Below are 21,913 nucleotides of genomic sequence, written 5' to 3'. Positions count from 1 at the left end.
GAGGCCGCTCCCCTCCCACCTCCCCGGCCGCCCCGCCCCGCGCGGCTTCCGGACCCGCTGGGAAGTGGGGCAGAGGCGAAGGCGGCGGCCGGGGCTGTGGGCCGGGATCCGGGATCGGCGGGGCCGGGGTGAGCGGTGGCCCCCGCCGGCCTCATTCCTCGGGGGTGCGCGGCGGCGGGGCAGAGGGGTGGGCTCGGCTCGGCTGTCTCCTTACGCCCAGGCCCCGTTCGCCTGGGGCTCTCCGGGGCTTTCCTCGACGCAGGCCGTGAGCCGCTGTAAACCCTGCCGTGGTACCGAGGGCCCCGCGCCCGGCCCGGCCCGTCTCGGCTCCGCCCGGGGAGCGCTGGGGTCGGGGCTTGGGCGGGGGCCTTGGGGGGGTCTGCGGGGGAGGTCGAGGAAGGACCGCCAGCCGGGCTGGGATGTGATTCCCCCTTCCCCAGGTATCCTCTGGTCTCGGGCGGGTGTCCCGGGGCTGACTGGCTTCTCCTTGGGAAAGAAAGCCACAGTCGTGGCGCTGGATAATCGCGACATGCTGGAGAAAGCATCAGTAGCCGCCTAGTCATCGTTTCCCCCTGTTGTGTGTGTGCCTCTCGTGGCTGCAAGCCAACAAGAAACCCTCGGTCCGTGCTTCGTCGGGGAACGTTCCCTGATATCTGTCTTTTACCGTGTAAATGGCAGGAGGACGGAGCAGGGGAGAGAACAGTGTGGGGGGATTCGTCATCGAACGTGGGCTTCGTGAATAGCCTGGTTGTGCTGCAGACCTGCAACATGGAAAAGCAAGTGCTTGAATCCTCAGAGGAGCGAACGTTTCAGTACCAAGATTCTCTGCCTTCCCTGCCAGTACCTCCTCTTGATGAATCTTTGAGTAAATATCTTGATGCAGGTAATGACTTAATGTTGTAATGGTAGTGTGTCGTGTGCTGTTGTAACCAGGCTAATCTGAAGATGTTTGAAGAAGTGATTGTAGAGACAGCTTGTATTGTAATTGGGGCGTGGCACACAGACAAATATAGAGTGCCAAACGTCGTTTTCAGGCTCAAAACTGGAAATTAAGTGCCCAGTGCAACCTGAGTAAGTTTCCTTTTTATCCCTAATTACCTTTCTTCAAGGGAATTTGGCATGTGAGAAGGTTAAGTTTTTGGTTTGAGAGTGGAATTTGTTTTTTTTACTTTTTTTTTTCCTCTCCAATAAAAAGCTGGTCTGATAAAAGATACTTCACCTACAAATTTTGTTCTGCATAACTGCTTGTTCATAACTGTGTTTGCCCAGGATCTTTTTTAAAAAACAGTTATTTAAAACTTTTCATACTTAATATTGGTGCGAAAGAACATTTATTAACTACACAGTACTAGGAAAAAGCAGTGGTGAGCGTTTTCACATTAATTAGCTTGGATAATTTCTGCCTTGACATGTTGACTAATCTAAGGAAGATCACAGAAAAGTTTTGAAAACAACATCAGTGCATGTGTGTCTAGCTTTGTTTATAAAGCAGAAATGACTGGTTAGTTCTTTATTATATATTGGGAATGATAAAAATACATTATGAAGTGTCTTGAGATTACTTTTCTTTATTTCTTCAATAATTTTCAGAACTCTTGAGACATGGAGCTTTTTCTGAAACATCTGCTTTGTATCTTACTATCTTACAGGTATTACACAAATGTTAACAGAGTTGAAGTACTTTCCTTAGCAGAAACATACCACACCAAATTTTCCCTTTCCCAAAATGGACTTCCTTAAGTTTACTCTGAGTTCCCATTTACTCTGAGTTCCTGTTTATTCTGAGTACTGGAAATGGCCTGCTTTGGTGTTCTTACATCGTTGCTTTTTGATGCAGAATGTTCAAGTGGTGCATTTAGAGCAAAAATGTGTGTGTATGTGTGTTTAAAATAATAAATTTTCTTTTTGCTGTAATGCAGATTAACTAAAGTTGTGCTGCAAAAGTAGAACCTGCGATAACAAAATTGCTGTTTAGTTTTGTAAAGTCATCTGTCTCTCCAGGTTAATAAATAACTCTCTCATGGAGTGAGAAAATCTGACAGTGAATTTGTTCGCTCGTTTTCTGATTCTGATCTGTTTTCATGAATACCTTATCACGTCCCTTTCTTCTTCATGCTGAAGTTAGTTGCTGCTTATTATTCCACGTACAAAATCATTCTATAATTTTGATCACTGTTGCTCTTGTTTAGTTTCACTGGTGGTGGAGAAAAGTTAGCCCAGCATTTGCCACAGTCGTTCCTTGTACAAATAATTCAAAGTCAAAGTGTGCAGGGCACAGTTCTAGATGTAGCTCTGTGAATTTCATTGCTTAAGCTTGTCATTTTAGTCTGTAAATGTGAGTGAAGGAAAGGAGAGGCTTCTGAAGAACAATTCAGAACCTCCAAAGGATTCGTCATAGAGGCTTTAAATCAGTCCTGGGAAGCTGTCTTTCATTTGTTGGAGGAGAACTCCAGGCACTTGACATTAGTCAGGGCGTGGGCTGGTAAAGCACTTGTTTGTTTAAAGCCAGCCAACTAGAAAAGCTGGACAAAGTATGTGTCTGAATATGCCTTATTTAAGGCTTTAGAGTAGCTAGCTCTTCTTTAAAGAGTAACCCTGTTTTGAAAGTAAGCCTTGAGCAGAGAAGGTGGCCATAGCCGTGTTATTTAGCCTTCCAGCCCAGAGGTTGAGATTCAGAAACATGAACTCAACATGAAAGTATGAAAACCCAAAGTTCCAGCTTCCCAGAGCTTATTGGGTAGGCATTGAATTACCAGAAACACACCTCACACACAACCCTCCATTCTGTTTCCCACTGACTTCACAATCTAAGTATAAATATACCAGAAAATACATTATACACCAGGTGAGTATAGGATAAAAATGAGATGTGCCTGTATGGAAAATGACATCAGCAGTGCCTGTTTCTGACCATAGATTTCATGGTAAAAAGTCTTTAAGGAGTGTTTAGATTAAAATAATGACTAGTTTTGCAGATATTTATGGAGGACTTTGGCCTATAATGCACGTGATCTGAGAGAAATCCAAGTGGATTAAAACCAGAAAAACTGTCTAGCAGTAACTGCATTTGCCGTCAAAGGTGGATATAACACAGGGACAGTGAGTGAAAATTGATGGGCAAGTTGCTGGTAGACCATGAATGGACTAGAAAATACAGGCAAGTAGCTTTCAGTTGGTGCAGTGGGGTGGCAGACATGTATGGCTCAATGAGTTAATTTACAAACAAAGTTTCTGTAAATTTAATTGCTTGGTAGAACTCCGTGGTATTTCCAGCTACAGATGTAAATATATTTGATTTAATTATCTGTTAGGTATTTCCCATTTTCAGCAATTACTTTAGTCTGCTAGCATCTGTATTTGTTTAAAAGTATGCATTTATGTTTTACTAGAGCATACTGATTTATTTGCAGGTTTTTAACAGGTGTTTAAAAGGTGTTTCCCTTCAAATAGTTGTTTTAGAAAAGTTAATTCTCATCTACTCCCTTGCCTGTGAATATCTGAATCTTGGACTAAATGTTAGTATACAGTTGTCTTTAAAATAAAAACATTTTCTTTTTACAGTGAAGCCATTTCTAAATCAAGAAGAATATCAAAGAACCGAGAATATAGTTAAAAAATTTGAAAATGGCATTGGTAAAGAGTTGCATCAGAAATTACTGGAAAGAGCTAAAATGAGAAGGAATTGGGTATGTATTTAGATATGTAAGAAATCATAATTCAGTGTGAGAAACTTTTAATTCAACTTGTGGAAATTCAGTTATTCAGGATATAACTCAAGGAGTCATTTCACTTTTTTAAATCCTAGGATCTTCCTTACATCTGCCACTTGGCCTGTGGATATGAATTCACTTACATATGTGTCATTTGTTTTTTTCAAAGCTGAGTGGCTAAGAGAGCTCACTAATTGAAATTTAAATTTACCATTTATCTACCAGCTTTTGCATGCTTTGTCTGTCAGTATCTCCTTCTGTGACATCTGTCCCTTCTCTCTTCACCCTGGCAAAAAACCAAAAAACAAAACAAAAAAACCCCAACAAAACCAACCCTGGAATTCAGAGTTTGGTTTCTCTCTTTTTCTTCCCAGAAGGAAGCTATGTGGTAGCATTTTAAAGTTGCCTTTCAACAGAGAAAGAGATATGAGGAAGGTCATTACCAAGGGGAGTTCATGAGGGCTTTCTAAATCCTAACATGACGCAGTCCAAACGGGATTTTCAGATGGTGGCAGAAAATGTACATTAAGAACTAACTGTCTGTCTCAGATCCCTTCTCAACACAAGTCTAGTTTCCTTCTCATGGAGTAATCTGTGATTTTCGCAGCTGCCACAACTGACGTCTGCAGGAGTTTAAGATGAGGAATATCAGGGAAGAAATATCATAATTTACAGTTTAATATTCTTAAGCAGCATTGAATTTTATTTCAAACTTGAAAATAGAAGAGCTAAATGTGTCAATATCTTCAGCAGTTAGTTTCGAACCACTGTCCTGCCTTGTGTTATACATGAACTACTATTCAGAGTATTAAAAAAAAAAAAAAGTAAAAAGAGCAGGCAGTTGAACAGACAGGTGATTATTAAAGAATTAATGAATAACAATAAGTTCTGATGTTAAACATTTTTCATTTCAGCTGGAGGACTGGTGGCTGAATGTGGCTTATCTTGATCTTCGCATCTCAACACAAATACACTGTAATATGGGAGGCCCTGGTCCCTATATTGAACACTGCTGGCCACCAAAAGAGGGCACTCAGATAGACAGAGCATGTGTAAATATATGGCACACCGTGAAATACTGGGATTTGTTGCGAGCGTAAGGCTTTAATAATTGATCCTAAATATTGATGGTCTTTGTATCCCTTAATTGTATATGTATGTTTATGTTCATTGGCATGTATTCTTTGCAGTAATAGACACGTTTGTCTTACCTTGATTTAATTCCATCATTGTAATTTCTCTTGCTTAATGTTGCTGTATTTATTACTACAGAGAGAAGGTTGCTGTAGAGAGGTCTGGGAATACTGTTCTGGACATGAACCAATTTCGGATGCTCTTCTGCACTTGCAAAATTCCTGGAATTACTAGAGACTCGATTGGCACTTACTTTAAAACTGGTAAACAAATGAAAATTGGGGGTTAATACAAGCAAATGATTTTTATTAATGTGCTAAAGGAATGGTCAGTTTAACCATAACATACTTACTTTCTTGAGCACTAAATCAGGTACTGGTTGTTGAGTGTTTATATAATGAAGCAAAGAAGGTATCTCACCTAGAAATGCCCTTTTTGGTGCAATATTTAGTCCTTACCAAATAAGAGTAAAAGAAAGCTCTGCTTCAAATAGTGTATTACCAGCCTGATGCATATAATAAGCATGCCAGCATTAAGAATTGATGAAAGACAAATTGTGTGTGTTACAAGTGTGTGTGGATTCAGCAAGGAACACTCATTTCAGCAGAGGGAGTTCCTGCCTACAAGAGACACAAATAAATTAAATTTGCTACTACATAATGACAACGACTTGAAGTAATTTGTAACACGGAAAGTTATATGTGACTTCTGTTGGTTTTTAAAATGTCTTCAGGTTTTCAGAATTGAACAAAAAAAGGTCTGTAGGACTTGCTGAGTTTTTCTGTATCTGTCACTTTATCCCCAAGGTTGGATTTTCCTTTATCACTGTTTTTCATTTCAGAGGCTGAAGGTGAATGCCCATCTCACTTGATCGTCCTGTGTCGAGGTCGGGTGTTTGCATTTGATGCTGTACATGAAGGCAGCATACTGACTCCTCCGGAGATTTCCAGGTTTTGAAAACACTTATGTTAAATTAGCTGTGCTATTTAAGCTACACACAAAAGAGGCTTTTTTCGCCCATTCCCTTCACCCCAAAGAATTAGGTGTCAGAGAGGCTACAGCTTCTCCTTTAATTGAAGGTTCAGATTTGAGTAAATTCTTGTTGAGTGGATGGCAACTTCTTTCCATATACTATTGTAATGCATCTGTAGAGCATCATACAAAAGGGCTGAAAGAAGATATTTCAGTAGGAAACATCATTTTTTTGAACTTTCTTTACGTGGAGTTAGTAGGGTTATAACTGTCGTCATTCCATCCAGGTACAATCCTCATTGATAATTGTCTCATTGCTACTTAATCATTATCAAAGTTGAAGCACTCTCATGTGTTGAACTCTTCTATCACATACACAAGTAGTTTCAGCATAAGTCTCTTGTGACTGATTTGGGATCTATATGCATCTCCTTACTAAAGAAGAGTTGTTAATTTTGCTACGGAATAATTTAATGCATTTGTCAAAGTGCTGCTTATAGTGCACAACAGAAAACTTGTGATTAAAACTGGCAAAAAGTAGATGGCCAAATTCCTCAGGCAAGACAAGAACTAATTGAAGCTAAAAATCACTGTTTAAAAATAGTCTGGTACTTTATTACTTAATATTTTAACGTATGCATTTCTAATTTTTGTAGTTGTACCTGTTAAGTCAAGCCAGTAACAAAGACATGAACACTTGGAGTACAGACAAAGCCTTCTAAATCTATTGTCTATAGGAAGAGCAGGTTGGGTGTGGTTTGGTGGGTTTTTTTTCCTTCGGCTTTATTTTTATAACCCCATGATGGTTGTCTTACATTTTTGATACTATGTAACTACTGATCAGTAGTGAAATTTAATAGGCAAGAGTGCCAGAACAAAGAACAAGCCAGATTAAGTGCCTGTAATTTGTGGAGTTTCTTTAACATCAAGAACAGCATATGAAAAACCGAACTTGCAAACTAAAAATTGCCCCTCTGTTAATTGTTATTCCAAAGGAAAAAGTAGGAAGAGAATTGCTCTTGAGTAGTTCAGACTCTACATTCAGGATGTACTACTGTAGCTAGTGTTCTGCTTTAAATTTAAGGGTTTGTCTTGAGGGGAAGGTTTGTCCGGTATGTGATTAGTCGCTGTAAAAGCTGTAAAGCTGCAGTACTGCAGATGACTGCTGCTCTGAAAAGTCTCAACCTGCACTGTTGAAGTCTTAAATCTAGTTTCAAATTAAGTGTGTAATAACGCTTTAGCATGACAATTGTTTATATGTGAGTTTGTGCTGGGCTCGAAGGTGCTGAGTGACTGAAAACTGAGCTAGTCTTCAATTGTCCTTAGAATCTGGGGGAGCTGATTCATGCTTCCTGAAAATTCACATTGGCTTGTGAATGTTGAACCAAAATTCCAGCTTTGCAATAAAGAGACAGAGACACAAGGTGACTTATACCTTCTTTCCATCTGTTCTTTGTTAACTTCAGTTTTTGAAATCTTCTTAAAGGCAACTTTCATATGTACAGAAGAGATGCCATAGTGAACCAGATGGACCAGGACTGGCAGCCCTAACAAGCAATGAAAGGACCAAATGGGCAGAGGTAGGAGTACTTCAACAGCTGGTTCCTGAAAAAAGCATTGTGATCACTGGAAAAACATTATTTCACTTAGCTTTGTCTTTTTATGCCTTGTAGCTCCGGGAATATTTGATTTATCTTGATCCAAAGAACTTAACTCTTCTGGAAAAAATTCAGAGAAGTTTGTTTGTGGTCTGCCTTGATGACTCTAGCCCCCATTCAACTCCTGAGGACTACACCGAGGTAGCTAAGAATTTCTGATAATTCATACCTGATCATCTTTACATAAAAATTTCTCCTGCATATATATGCAGCAGTAGCACCTCTTGCTCTTTCAGAACAGTAAAAATGAAGCAGATAAATACGCAAAAAATGTGCTTTTTTGATCCATAGGAAAACTTAAATAGTTTTAATCTTTAGGACATTGGAAGTGGGAATGGCTGAAATCTACCTTCATAACTTTTTAGCCCTCTATCTTTCAGGGTCTTCAAAAACATAGTCATTAACTTTTTATCCCCCTTCTAGTTAATAACTTGGCCTTATAATCATGTTTCATCTTGAACTGGATGAAGATGTCATCTGTCAGGGAGGTCTTGCCATCTTAATGTAGACTAGGTTTAGCTTACAAAGATTGGCAGTGTTCTCGGTGTTTTTTAGAGTTCACAGTGTGTTTCTTCTGCTTTAGCTTACAAGGCTGGGGCTAACAGGTGATCCGACTGTGCGCTGGGGAGATAAATCCTACAACAGCATATTCTTTTCCAATGGAACCTGTAGTGCATTCTGTGACGTAAGTTAAATTTTTTTCCATCTTCTGAGTATTTAGTTACTGAATTTCCCCCTTTGGAGTAAGTGCTTAATGTGTTACTCTTTAGTATAGCATTGTTTACCTGGCACCTGATTTGGTAAGTTTCCAAAAGCAGTCTGCTTTCTCACTGTTTGATACTACACCATACATGAATTAACAACAGGATCTGAAGTCATAATCTTATTTCTGAAAGTATTTAATGAGGAGCTCCAAAGAAAAAAATAATACAATGCACAAGAAGGCTTAAAATTAACTCTTTGTTTGATATATCCATTTGAACAGCTATTTTTTTTAACTTACATTATTTTAAACTTTTGTTGTTGTTGTTTTTTAAACTTTTTTTTTTCCTGTGCATGCATATTGCATGGCCAGAAGGGCTTGTATTTTTCCTTAAACGTGCCTTTTTGTGGCAGTTGTACATTGTGCCTCCCTGTCCAGCTGCAGAACAGTCAAAATGGTGGGTGGACTTTAAGTAGTTCTTCATGTATTGTAGAACTATAGAACAAGTCCAACACTGTGCAGTAAATCTGTTGGTCTGCAGGAAAAAGAATGGGATAGGGAAAAAAGCAGAACAGTTTGATCTTCTTGCTTTTGTGCAAAATAATGTAATATCTTCTCTTATCTGATTCTAGCATTCTCCTTTTGATGCCATGGCTTTAATTACCATGTTATCTTATGCCGAAAAGAAGATTATTGAAAATGAGGGAAAATGGAAGGTATCTGTCCTTTATAAACTTTCAAGCTTATCCGTTAATGTGTCTTTTCTTATGGATAACATTTTCTGATTTTGTGTCTTTCTTTCTGTCTTCCTCTTCCCAGGGATCAGATAATGTGAGGGATATTCCATGGCCAGAGGAACTTGTATTCACAGTGGATCCAAAAATTATAAATGAAATTGGACGTACTAAAGAATTGTATTACAAGAAGGTAAAATTTGTTCCTGGTTCTCTTAGTTGTTACTGATACTATTTTTTTTTCATTCTATTTGCATGTTTTTAGTTGGTCTTTTTTCATGCTGGAGAACAGGAATGAGTATGTTACTGATTAATTGTTGAATTTAACACCATGGTTAAATTTGTAACATTGGTGCATGTTGAGTGTGTTTTCTTTGCAGTGGGCCAAGTTGTGATACTTCTTGACTTCTGTTGTTTTACCTCCTTTGGTATGACAGGTATCTGACTTGCAGCTGGTGTCTTATGCCTTCACATCCTTTGGCAAAGCATTGATTAGAAAAAGTAAACTTCATCCTGATACATTTGTGCAGCTTGCCCTTCAGCTTGCTTATTACAAATGCCATGGACGGTAAGAAAATACCAGATTAGGAATAAAAAACTAGTTTCTTGAGTAGAGGGGTGCAGTGGCTTTGCAGTGTTAATATGTAATTTGCTATTGGGATGTAAGAATGAGGAACTAAGGGGGTTTTACAGTAGCAGTTGCACAGGGCCATACTTGCTTCAGAAGAACTGTGTACTTGTGCCCGTAGGGATAATACATGTAACATATTGTGGAATGGATGGCAGAACACAGTCCTTGAAAACTTGAATTCGGGCTGTACAAGGGAAACACTCGGACAAACACCAAATCCACAGTGGGTCAGGATTCTCTAATGTCAAATAGTTGCTCAAATATAGAAGAGAGTTTTGTCTGTAGCATGCGACAGCCATCAGTAAAATGTTGAGTCTTCCAAGCCTGTAAAAGGCCTCACAAACTTCAGTGTCTCACTTTCTCTGGCAATACTGGAGGTGAAGGTTTGGGCAAAATAATAGAGATAGAGATAGTGACCCTTCAAATGCCTGCCTCTGCATTTTTGGATGTGGCATTTAATTTTGTATTACCAATTAAAAGGTGTCATTTTTCCTGTTATTGATGTTCCCAATTTTTTTGCTAACTAGCGCTCATTATGGCTTGTGTAAGTCATTACTGACCAGTGGAGTATTGCTTGCTTCAGAAGGAGGAGGGTTTCATCATAGGAGTGTGATGTTTAGTCACTGGTGAGGTGTGGCCCATCATAACAATGGTTGGTAACTCTTGGTTCGCTGAACATCAGGACCAATAAATTATCTGACTAAAATAGCCTTGGTCTGTTGTAAACGCGCAAGTGTGTTTCATGTAGGTTGTATATTAAGCGGTAGACTGTCATAGAGCTGGAGTTGCTCCCTGTGAAAGCTGGATGGCTGTCAGTATGCAGCAGAGAAGGTTTTGACCTTTTCCCTCTAAATTCTTCAGAACACATTGCTTATTTCGAATGTGTCTCTTAATTTTTGAGGGTTTGGATGGTGTAGGTGGAATTATGTAGTGAAACTGAAGCTTGTGTAATTTCAGCTATTTTTGCTAGAGGCTGGTGGATCTGTAGTCTACAGAAAATATTCATGGCAATGCAGTCTTTTCAAGGTATTATTATAGTACTGGGACTTTTTTTCAGTCATCTGTCACATAAAAGCACATAGAGTTGCTTTGTGGCTCTTTTTCAGACACGTAACTTAAAGAAAATTAATGGGTTTCTGGTACTTGTAACTGAGCTAGATGTGCAAGATCTTTTGCAGGACTTTTTTAGTCCTTGAGAGAGCAAATAGTTTTGTTAAGTTAATGAGACACTCTTCCCTAATTTTTATTCTTAGTCCGGGCTGCTGTTACGAAACTGCCATGACCAGGCGTTTCTATCATGGCCGCACAGAGACCATAAGACCATGTACTGTGGAAGCAGTGGAATGGTGCAAGTCCATGCTGGATCCCTCTGAGAGTGTAAATACAGAAATGCTACTTTCATCATTGAGTATTAGAAAGCCTGTCATCTGAACCGCTTCAAATTCGTTTCTCTGTTGTCTCACTGATGGGAGTTGGTGCCTTTCCAGTGAGACAAATTTCAGATGTTGGGTTGCTTGAGTTCTGGTTCTGGTCATAGTGACTGATATATGCACATGTGTGGGCTTGCTTGATTTTCTGTGCTATTTACCTTTTGGGTTCAAGAGTATAATTTTCTTTGAATTATATTCACCCTGATTTATTTCACACCTCAAAAAGTTACTGGGTTGGGACCAAAGTATTCTGCTGCTGTTCTGTTGTTTTAATTTTCAAGTGAAATCAGGAAATATTTATGTAAGAGTTGCATCTGAGAGCAAGATTGAAATCTGTTTGTGTGCTAGTGGTAACAGGGATGTATTCCAGAGTTTGAGTAGCTGAACCAGAGACCTTTTCTTTTCCCAGCAACTACCCTCTGGTGCTTGGCTGGCAAAGCAGGTCATGCCTGCTTGCCAAGCAAGAGCTCTACAAAAGCTCTTTCTGTTGTCCTCACTGCACATTTCTCAGAGCCTGAGCAATTAAGCAAGGAGAGGGTTTTTGAGACAAAGGGCAACATAGCTTCAGAAAAATCAATATTATAAATGCATCTGAAAAACACAGAGGAAAACGGCTGTCAGAAAGCATGTGATTGATTATTCTAGCCTTGAAGAGTACATTTTCCTGGTCTTCACTGGCTTTTGGCATGTAGTGCAGTTTTAAAACTCCGTTTTCTGGCTGTCTTCCAAACCTGCTTTCCTATTCCAAATATGGATTCCTATTACCTCCCTGCTCCTCAGTTACCTTCTAACCAATTATCGGGCTTCTGTGGTTACTACTGCTACTACTACTAGTGTGTAACTTCCAACACTAACTGTAGCCTTTTTCTCTTTGTAATGTTAAATAGCATCTCCAAATATCTCCCTATTGTTGTTTTGGGGTTTTTTTTGGTACCATCACCTGGAGCTTTAAAAATCTGTTCTATAGTATTGAAATTAACATGCTTAAAAGTCTGCCTTTATGTAATTTTTAGTACCTTAAAGTCAAGATGCTTTGGAAAAAATCGTTTTATCTTAAATTTTCTTTTGCCCCTTGTCAGCTTGGTAGCTTGATTTTTATCCAAATTGAGTGGCTGCTGTCCTTGTTTCGCATTCTCTGCTGCAGTCTCATGTGTGGTGAATAAAAGGATAAAAAGCGCTTTTTAAGTAGTCAAAGAGCTATCAAGATCTAAGATCTTGGAAGTCATGATCTTGAGCATCTAGGACTGTTTCTCAAGACCTCTTTTACAAAAACCATGTTATTTTATTCTCTCTGACTTACATAAGTTTTAATATAAACTTGAAAAAACACGATGTTGGGCAGATCACTGCAATCAGCAGTGAAAATTTGGGAATGCATCTAGTAGAAGCTAGTGACCTTCTAAATAAATTGTATTGTAGAAGGTTTTTGGGTTTGATCACTCTGGTTCACACAGGTTCCTTTCCATTGTTCCAGGTTATTTGGGAAAGAGGATGAGGTTTAGGATATTGTTCAGTTCGAAAGCAGTCTGAGTAAGAGAACAGAAATACAGGAAACAAACAAGCACATTCTCCTGAAAAGGGAATCTGGACTTTGGAGAAAGGGTTTGAGAGAGGTTCTAATGTACCTTTCAAGTTCCTCCATTTTCTTCTATCTAAAATTGTTAGAAACTATGAAAGGGAAAAACCTGCTGATCTGTGATTGATGATGTGTTACTCATTTGGATTGGTTTTTCTTTTTCTTTCTTTTCTTTTTAAATCCTGTCTCCCCCCCTACTTTACAGACTTACCAACAGCTACAACTGATGCATAAGGCATTTGCAAAGCACAATAAAATGAGGAAAGAATGTGAGAATGGAAAAGGTACTCTGGGATAAAAATTTTTGGTTTTTTTCCTTGTGGGTGAAAAGGGAGTATCATTGTATGCTAGTATATTTTCTCTGTCTCCTTATTTTCAAACTGAATAAAAACTAAGTGAACTATGTTCACTTGGAATATTAATTCAGTTTTTTTCCCAGCTAAACATTACTTTGGAATACCTTCTGGTCAAATATGTGCTTGGCTGATAAGTGAAAGTAGTCTTTTAGGGCAGAGGAGAGATTGGGTGAGATTCTAACCCACCTGTGTTAGTGCTGTAAACTATTCTATGCTTAAGAAAGAGTAGCTGGGAAATGAACCTGATGAACTTGATACTCTCTCCAGACTACTTGGTGTGCTATCACAATTCAGGGCAGTCGTGGCCCTGAAAGCCTTTTCGCTGTGTTGACATAATTGCCCATGGGCCACTTTCACTGTGAGGAACTCTTCCTCCTTGACTGAAATGGGAGTTTTCTTGGGTTTTGTTCTCTGCAGGAGCTGTGCTGGGTCTCTGTTACTTAAATCATTTGCTTTTGAGCTCAGTGCTGCAAGTTGAAAGTGTTGAAGACCTCTTAGATCAAATAGTGGGAATGTTTTTGGATGCTACAATATGATGCTGTTGTTCACCTGTCCTTCAGCTGCTATTTGAGCTCCCAGCTATCCAGACCAGAAGAAGCAGAAGAGCAGCTGCTGTTAATGATTCAGTATTTGCATTTATTTGATAGGCTTTGATCGTCATCTTCTGGGTCTCCTCCTCATAGCACAGGAGCAAGGACTGCCAGTGCCAGAACTCTATGGGGATAAGGCCTTCACAGCCAGGTAATTCATATTCTTGTCCTGTGGGGAGTTGTGTCCCTCAACCCTTGATTGTATACCAAGGCCTTTTTTACATTGGCCTTGTGCGTGCTGATTTCTTGATCTCTACAACAAAATAACTGTTTTGTAAAACGCACTTTGTCTTAAATTGTCTTTAAAAGTGCTGCTTTTGTTTTGTGTTGTTTTGCAGTGGAGGAGGTGGGAATTTTGTCCTTTCAACTAGTCTGACTGGCTACACTAGGTTTAGTGGATCTGCACTCCCTATGGTACAACATGGCTATGGCTTTTTTTATTCAATTAGAGATGACAGGTAAGGATATAATTTCAATTTGGATATGGTTCTGCATTTGTCACAGAGGGAAAGGCGGCCAACAGCTAGAATGAAGAAAGGAAAATACCAAAGAAATATGGCTGAATGTGTCAGAAGAGGTTGAGAAGTGAGGTACATGAGAATAGAGGCATTGGCATTCTGGGAAAGCATGTGTGGGAGGCAGGATGAGTGGTGGAGGGCAGGTGAGCACCAAGATACTGACAAGAAGCAGAAATAAAGAGTAGGGAAGGTGAAAGAAGGGAGCAGCAAAAGGAGTTAACTTTAAAATAGGCTGTCATTTCAGAGATTATTTGGAACATATAAAGGGGTTTTTTGGCTGAGCTAGAGCAGATGAGAGGACAGGTGAGCACACTGCCCATCGTTCTTGGCAGTGACACACATCTCGACTCAAACCAGACTTTTTTGACAAGGAGAGGCTAAAACATTTGGGTTCACTTCTCCAAAAATCATATGATTTGAAAAGATCGAACTTTGGCTTACTTCTTATGGACAAAAATTACTGCTTTTTAGTGAAATCTAAAACTACTTTGGTTAGAATGTGTAGAGATAAATTGCTGTTTTAGGTGTAATTCAAATTATGTCTTCCTAAAGCTAAGCATGGGTTTGTGTGCCCATTCAAATCAGTTTGAGAATACAAGCCATTAATACTTTGATCTATGGCTGTCTTAAAATAAATAGAACTAAATCAAGATATACCTTTTATTAGATAAATAGAAAGAAGTACCTAAAACCTTAAACTAGTTGTAGAAAAAGAAGAAATATAATTCACTGCATTTTCAGATGTAAGCAGAAAAGTTGGTCACCGTGTATGTAGTAATGGGTATTTAAATCAAAGTGTCTGATTTCAAGATCTGTCAACATTATTGCTTACTGAAGGCACTAGGGATCAGAGTCCTTTTTTAATGTTGAGACTGTGTTTATGTGACAGTCTACTTAAGAATTTATGTCAGTAATTCCACATCTCAGGAAAATTTGTATGACTTTATCCTAGACCTTCACAATTAAGAGTGGTGATTTCACTGTTTTCTATATTGATAGGATCGTTACTACCTGTTCTTCTTGGAAATCCTGTCCAGAGACTGATGCAGAAGTGCTGTGCAGAACTCTGTTCCAGTGTTTTCATGCCATGCTGCAGTTAACAGTTACAGCTCAGCTGTAAGCTCAATAATGATGTAAGAGGCTTTGCAAGCTCACAAGTTACATGTAGTACTTAAAAATGAAATGCTACTCAAGAGTACTCTTACATTCAAGACATTTAATGATCTATGTGACATGTACCTATTTTTATGAGATTTACTGTGGTAACAGTACCCATTTAAGAATAATGTAGCCATTTGCAACAGCAATGCAAGCAGTAGTACCTTACCTGTGTAGAACTATGCAATATTAAAATATGCCACAACAATGCAAACATACTTAGGGATGGGGTGTTGGAGTGGAGAATTGATGGGTGACTTGTATTTATGACCTTAGTAGTCATGTGTAGAATAGTTTGTAGTCTACTGATAGTGTTTATGGCAGTGGAGCACTTAACTGTGTACTTAAAAGTAACCACACTATCCTCTTATGTGATTATGCTTCCTATTCATAGTGGTTTATGAAACAGAAGGGCTGCCTCCATCAGGTTATGTGGTACTTTATAAGTTATCTTTCATTTTTTACTATCAGGATTATACCAAATAAATGCTGCATCCATGAACGGGGATGTTCCCACTACATTTGTAGTATGAGAGCACTACAGTTTGAAGTATTTTGAAAAAGAATTACTCAATAATAAAGACAGAAAGCAGCATGAGTTTCAAATTTCTCAGTTTTCATTCTCTAGTGAACTGTGAATACCTGCTGCTTTACGCTAATAATGCACAATAAAAGTAAGCACTAAATACAGTTTGATATGGTTCTCAGGATTTTAATACTTGATTCCTCTGAGCAGCTTTGTATTTTCCTATTACAGAAATAAAATTTTCTAAAAATCAACTTTGTATTTATTGATTTATGGCTGGACTGTGTAACATTGTGTAGGAACATTGTGAGAGAGATGATCTTGGAGACAGGTGAATTTGAAACAGAGATTTTGAAGTACTCGTTTCTTCTCTAGCTTTTAGAGTTTCAGAGAGATCAAATACTATTATTTATTTTACAGAAACAACTCAATTTTCAGCTAACATGGAACCAGTCTCTTTGCCCTCTGGAAGCTCTGTTGCATATTTTTTGTCCACAGTAGCAAGAATACTTCCCCTTTTTATTTCCTCCCTTAATACCTGACACTTCTCTACAGTCTGGGGTATGTTACACTGTGTCTTGTTGCCTCAAAAAATGGTCTCCTCATTTCAGCCTTTTGTTTCCTTGCCTTTACTGAGCTATCTGTATGTCTTGTCTCAGTTACATATGACAGGCATCCAATGTTTCATAGTTTGAGATCTTCCAAAACTCTGTATATACAGAGAAAGAATCCATCCCTGTTCTGCAGTGCTTATGATAACCCACCCTCTTTCTCAGAGGTAAATGACTTTCTGAAATCTCATGGGCAGTGAAGCCTGTGTCTTTATGATGCTGTGATTTCTGTGAGATAGATTAGGATTTTGGATCAAGCTATGCCTGATGATTTTTATTCTTTATTTTAATAAGTTCTCTCTGATAGTTACAACCTTTCACCTCCCTCAATTGTGATAAGGGCAGTTTGCTTTGAACATTCATTCAAAAAAGCCTGAAGTCTGAAGAAGGGTGTAATTTTGCATTTATTTGCATTTATTTTCCATACACCTACTCCTGCCTTTCTGAGGATTTCTGGGAACATGGAAACCCTGACAGAAATAAAGAAAAAGGGCAACATTTTCAGAAAGTGAATCATTGAGAAAATGGCATTCAATCAGCAGCATAAGCAGAATTTCCTGTTCAGCTGAGACAGTTTTGAGTCTTGCCTAGAGAAACTGAAGCCAGAAGTGTATCCAGGGAGAACAAATTTAAATTGTGTGAGTTGTTAGAGCTACTTGTTATGTGCTGTGGATGCGTGAATTCATGAATGTGGTATTAATTTCCTTGTTGTGTAAAGCATTTCATCTCCAGTGCCTCTGCCCTCAAAGCCTCTCCCTGTTTTTGTACCCTTCTTCATGGGCACAGGTGCTCTGTGCTGCAGAGCTGCTCTCCGTGCCTGGAGCTCTCCACCCAGTCCTTTGCTTTCAATTTGGCAAGCCAGTGAGGTTTTTTCAGGACTGCTGTGTACTCTTTAATTTGAGTAACTATGAATTTTGTGCTGGTGGAAGAGGGTTGGGCACTTAAAGCAAATGTACTTCAGTTATTTATTAGTTACGGGTTTTAAGGAAACTATTTATGGAATTGTACCAAAACCACGTGTAGTGAAACATCCTTAATAGTCTCATCTAAAAGACTGAATCTGCCATATAGCTGCGCTTCAGCAGCTGGTAGTGCTCACTCTCGTGCATTTCATGTCCCACTTTGAACACTGACCAGAGAATAGTAGATGCCTTTTTCAGTCCAGAACTGCTGCTGATTCTTTCTCTCTACAACCTTGCACTCTGAACCACAGCAATCTTGTCTGCATTTTGGATGGTGGAGAGGTGGTGAGCTATCATGGTGCATGTGTGACCTTTTCTGTCTTGAACTGATGCTTCCTGACAGTCTCCACAATGGAAAAACCAAAAGGTGAATTAAAAACGAATCCAGCTGCTGTTCCCACCTGTGGTGCTTCTAGTCTGTTACCTGTGATAGAGCAATGACAGAGGTGATGCTTCTATGGCCTTGGAGGTGAAAAACTTTATCCTGATGACTAGTTCAGATTCCTGTTTGTACATCTGGGATGGGGGACAGGAGACAGACAGTGCTCACCGTATTTTCACTTGCCCCAGAAGTCAGGTCAAGCAGACTTTTCCAGGGTCCCAGCCTGGCCTTTTTTTACTGCTTCAAGCAGATCTTAGTTGGTTAGTTTTAGGAACTGTCCCAAACAAATTGGCCTGTCTTATTTGACAAGTCATGCACTTTCTGACTCACTTTGAGCAACATGGAAAACTGCTCCAAGTCCCATTCATTGAATAATTACAACTTAATCCCCCAAAGCGTCCATACAATCAAATAACATGCTGGATAATTTTGTATTTCAGTTTTTAACCTCTAAGAAAGCATGTACTTGGTCTAAACACTTAACACCCACTCAGGACCTCAGTTTCTTGGTGTTTATGTTCATTTTAAAAAAGAATATTTCAATATATATATTTTTAAGAAGCGTTCTGTAACTTGTATGGCACTTGCAAACTTTGTGCAGATAAAAGCTCAGGTTTTTTTCCTGATTCAAGGTAACAACAATGCAAACATTTTCCTTGGCTGCTGAAGCAGTCTGTGTGTGGAAGCAGATATTCAACACCAGAAAAAAAAATTATATGGGTATTTCTAGACATAATCCGATGGAGGACTGCAGTAGAAGTGTTTCTACATCCTGTTCAGAGCATAGTCACAACATTTGTGGATATGCTGCTATTAAATATATCCAATTAGACTGAATTATAGCAGTGAAGTGGAGACAGCACACATTTTCGCGATGAGAGTTTATTTTCCATTGGTCTTGTGTAAGCTGCCACGAGGATAATGCTATGGAGTTGTCTCGGCTGTGGGAGCCCAGTCACGAAACACTGAACAAGCCCACATCACCTGCAAAGGCCTTTGGAACTGCAGGGTAAACATATGTCCACACTCAAAAGCAACCAGTGATTTGGAGCTTGCCTATAAAGAAATTACCTTTCATGGGCTATATTCTCAGCATGTTTTGAAAATCAAAATTTTTCCAAACTCCTAAAGGAGAAATTCCACACCCAATGCCATCTAAAACTCCTAAAGGAGAGCCACTGGCCATTCCTAAAAATGTAGAGACATTTTCCTGGCTTACACAGCAGTGTGGTATCTAATCCCTATTCATTTTATACCTTTGAAAATCTTCCTGTTTTGCACAGAAGAAAAACAGTAGAAGTTCTCAAAAATTATTAACTAAGCTAGGTACCTAACTGTGATTGAAAACTAGAGGAAGCTCATGCATTAATTTTCTTAATGTTCCCAAACATTAAGAGAATCTACTTCTAGCTAATTAATATCAACAGCAAGTCTTATATAAGCAGCAGTTGGTTTAGCCTTGGTCAGGAATCTAGAAAATCAAAACTCAATATGTAAAGCATCTTGGTAATCAGTGTTGTAAAGTATATTCATTAAGCACTGAATTCACTACAGCTCATAATTTAGTTTCAAAGTACTCATTTTGTGGGAGAAGAAAATTTAGAATTATCCACTAGATATGTGACTATATCACTAGATATGTCTAGAAAACCAGCCAGTATGCGGGACTGAAGCTCAATTCTTTCTCACTTTCTGTTACCCATGTCAGATTTGTACTCTGTGGAATCCCACTGCCTTCACAGAAGCTCCTCATAGTATCTGTACCACTCTGAGTTGTTGCTCATGGATTGTACCAGGAGCTACTCGATTCATTAGGTAAGTGTATGACAAATTCTGCTGCTCATAAAGAAGGCATGAAATTCATTTGCTCTCTTTTAACTATGTCATTTCTGTCAATTTCAATGAGCATAGGTTTTTTTTACTTCTGGTGTGTGAAGATGGCATTTCTCCACAGGCAGTATTCCAGGAAGAACCTCGCTTTTAAAAAAAGTAGATTTCTACCTAGAGTTAAAAGTAGATGCTTGAAACTTATTTTCCTTCAAGTTTGCTTGATATACTGAGAGTAAAACATTTTGCTGAATTGCTATGGAAGGACGTATGGTTTAAATACTGCCAGAAACTGGTGATCTGCAAAAAACTGTTTCGATGAATATAGTCTGCCAAAACCAGATATTCAGGTCATCGCTTAACAGTCATGTAACTCTTCTGACAAATACTCTCCAAGGAAGTTGGCATGAGACGATAATCACCTGTAAGCACCATGGCTATGAAAAACTTTGAAATATTTCAGTGCATTAGAATGCACTCAACAAGTTTACTAATTTGGCAAAACTTTGTGAATAATTAGAGGCAGTGTAATGAATTTTTTTTCTTTGTTACCTTATCATGTAAAGAAGAACACATTTCTTTTTTTTAACACATTTATTCTTTTAAAAATAAACTTTTCTAACTTCTTACTTTAATGTGTAATGGAACACATCTACGCTTGTGAATCATCAGCCCTTATTGTAAATGTAGAAAACAGCTTGGAAGCGAACATGGCTCAATCTCCAACTCAGTAAGAAGAAGGGAAAGCCTAGAAGCTCTAAGTATGGGAGCTAACCTCCAAAAACTTAACTCTACCCATGAAGTTAGTAAATCCTTCTTTCCACATCACTACTTCTATATAAGAAGTAGAATACATGCTTAGACAATCTACAAAAAAGAAACACAACAGACTAAGTACCATAGAATCACAGAATAATTAAGGTTGGAAAAGACTTCTAGGATCGTTGAGTTCAACCACGTAATCAGCACTGCCATTTTCACCACTAAACCACGTCTTAGTCTCACATATCTACATGGTTTTTTGAACACTTTCAGGTTTGGTGACTCAACCACTACCCTTAGAAGCCTATTCCAATGCTCAACAGCCCTCTCAGTAAAGAAATCTTTCCTAATATCCAATCCAGTGGCTTTCTAGGATGGGGGGACCACATCAGTGGACAAGGGAAGGGCTACAGATGTCATTTATTTAGACTTCTGTAAAGCCTTTGACATGCACCCCCCCCCCCCCGAACATTCTTCTCTGTAATTTGGAAAGACATGGATTTGATGAGAGGACCATTAAATGGATAAGAAATTGGTTGAGTGGACGCATCCAAGAGGGCAGTGATCAAGGGCTCAGACCTGATGGAAATCGAGAGACCAGTGGTGTCCCTCGGGGGTCTGTATTTGGACCAGTGTGATTTAATATCTTCATTAATGACACAGACAATGAGATCGAGTGCACGCTCAGCAAGTCTGCAGATGACACCAAGCTGAGTGGTGCAGTTGACACACCTGAGGGACAGGATGCCCTCCAGAGGGACCTGGAGAAGCTCAAGAAGTGGCCCTTGGGAATCTCACGAGGTTCAACAAGACCAAGTGCAAGGTGCTGCACCTGAGCTGGGATAAGGCCCAGTATCAACACAGACTGGGGGATGAAGGGATGTGGAGCAGCCCTGCCCGGAAGGACCTGGGGTTGCTGGTGGATGAGGCTGGACATGACCCAGCCATGTGCACTCACAGCCCAGAGACCCAAATGTGTCCTGGGCTGCACCAAAAGCAGTGTGGGCAGCAGGGCAGGGGAGGGGATTCTGCCCCTCTGCTCTGCTCGGGTGAGAGAGACCCCACCTGGAGCATCGCATCCAGCTCTGGGGTCCCAGCACAGGAAGGACATGGACCTGTTGGAGCAAGTCCAGAGCAGGGCCTCCAAGATGATCAGAGGGCTGGAGAACCTCTCCTGTGAGAAAAGGCAGAGATTTGGGTTTGTGCAGCCTGGAAGAGATGGCTTAGGGGTGACCTAATTGCAGCTTTCCAGTACCTGAAGAAAACCTTCATGAAAGATGGAGAAGGACTTTTTATGAGAGCATGTAGTGACAGGACAAGGGGGAGTGGCTTCAAACTGAAAGAAGGTAGGTTTAGGTTAGCTTTTAGGAATAGATTCTGTAAGGGTGGTGAGGCACTGGAACAGTTCACCCAGAGAAGCTGTGGATGCCCCGTCCCTGGAAATATTTAAGGCCAGGTTGGATGGGTCTCTGAGCAATTTGGTGAAGTGAAATGTGTCCTGCCAATGGCAGAGGGATTGGAAATGGTCTTTAAGGTCCCTTCCGACCCAAACCTTTCTATAATTTTATGATTCTGATTCTATACCTCTCCTGCAGCAAGCTGAGGTAATTTCGTCTTGTCCTCTCGCTTGTTACCTGGGAGGAAAGGCTGATTCCTACCTCACTAAAAATCCT

The 21,913-nt window shown here is 39.6% G+C and overlaps 1 protein-coding gene across 4 annotated transcripts; it reads left to right on the top strand.

Moving 5' to 3' along the window:
• Positions 1–50: 50 nt before the first annotated feature.
• CROT (carnitine O-octanoyltransferase) lies at positions 51–20,120 on the top strand. 4 transcript variants are annotated; one of them, XR_005601459.1, is made up of 19 exons: positions 51–128; positions 679–883; positions 3,562–3,686; positions 4,625–4,806; positions 4,983–5,107; positions 5,686–5,794; positions 7,303–7,396; positions 7,490–7,615; positions 8,058–8,159; positions 8,810–8,893; positions 8,997–9,104; positions 9,349–9,479; positions 10,796–10,919; positions 12,754–12,832; positions 13,552–13,645; positions 13,833–13,952; positions 15,012–15,145; positions 16,117–17,636; positions 19,360–20,120. XR_005601459.1 is itself a non-coding variant. In XM_039549210.1 (18 exons), the coding sequence occupies exons 2-17, from the start codon at positions 769–771 to the stop codon at positions 15,130–15,132; spliced, it is 1,839 nt and encodes a 612-aa protein (XP_039405144.1). In that variant the 5' UTR covers positions 51–128; positions 679–768; the 3' UTR covers positions 15,133–15,145; positions 19,360–20,120. The 4 variants fall into 4 exon arrangements, 2 of the variants coding, with proteins under 2 accessions (XP_039405144.1, XP_039405143.1); XM_039549210.1 differs by lacking the exon at positions 16,117–17,636; XM_039549209.1 differs by lacking the exons at positions 16,117–17,636; positions 19,360–20,120 and having other exon boundaries at positions 52–128; positions 15,012–15,950.
• Positions 20,121–21,913: the final 1,793 nt, after the last annotated feature.

Source organism: Corvus cornix, chromosome 2 (assembly GCF_000738735.6).
Source record: "Corvus cornix cornix isolate S_Up_H32 chromosome 2, ASM73873v5, whole genome shotgun sequence".
NCBI lineage: Eukaryota > Metazoa > Chordata > Aves > Passeriformes > Corvidae > Corvus > Corvus cornix.
This window is presented reverse-complemented; position numbering and strand designations above follow the sequence as displayed.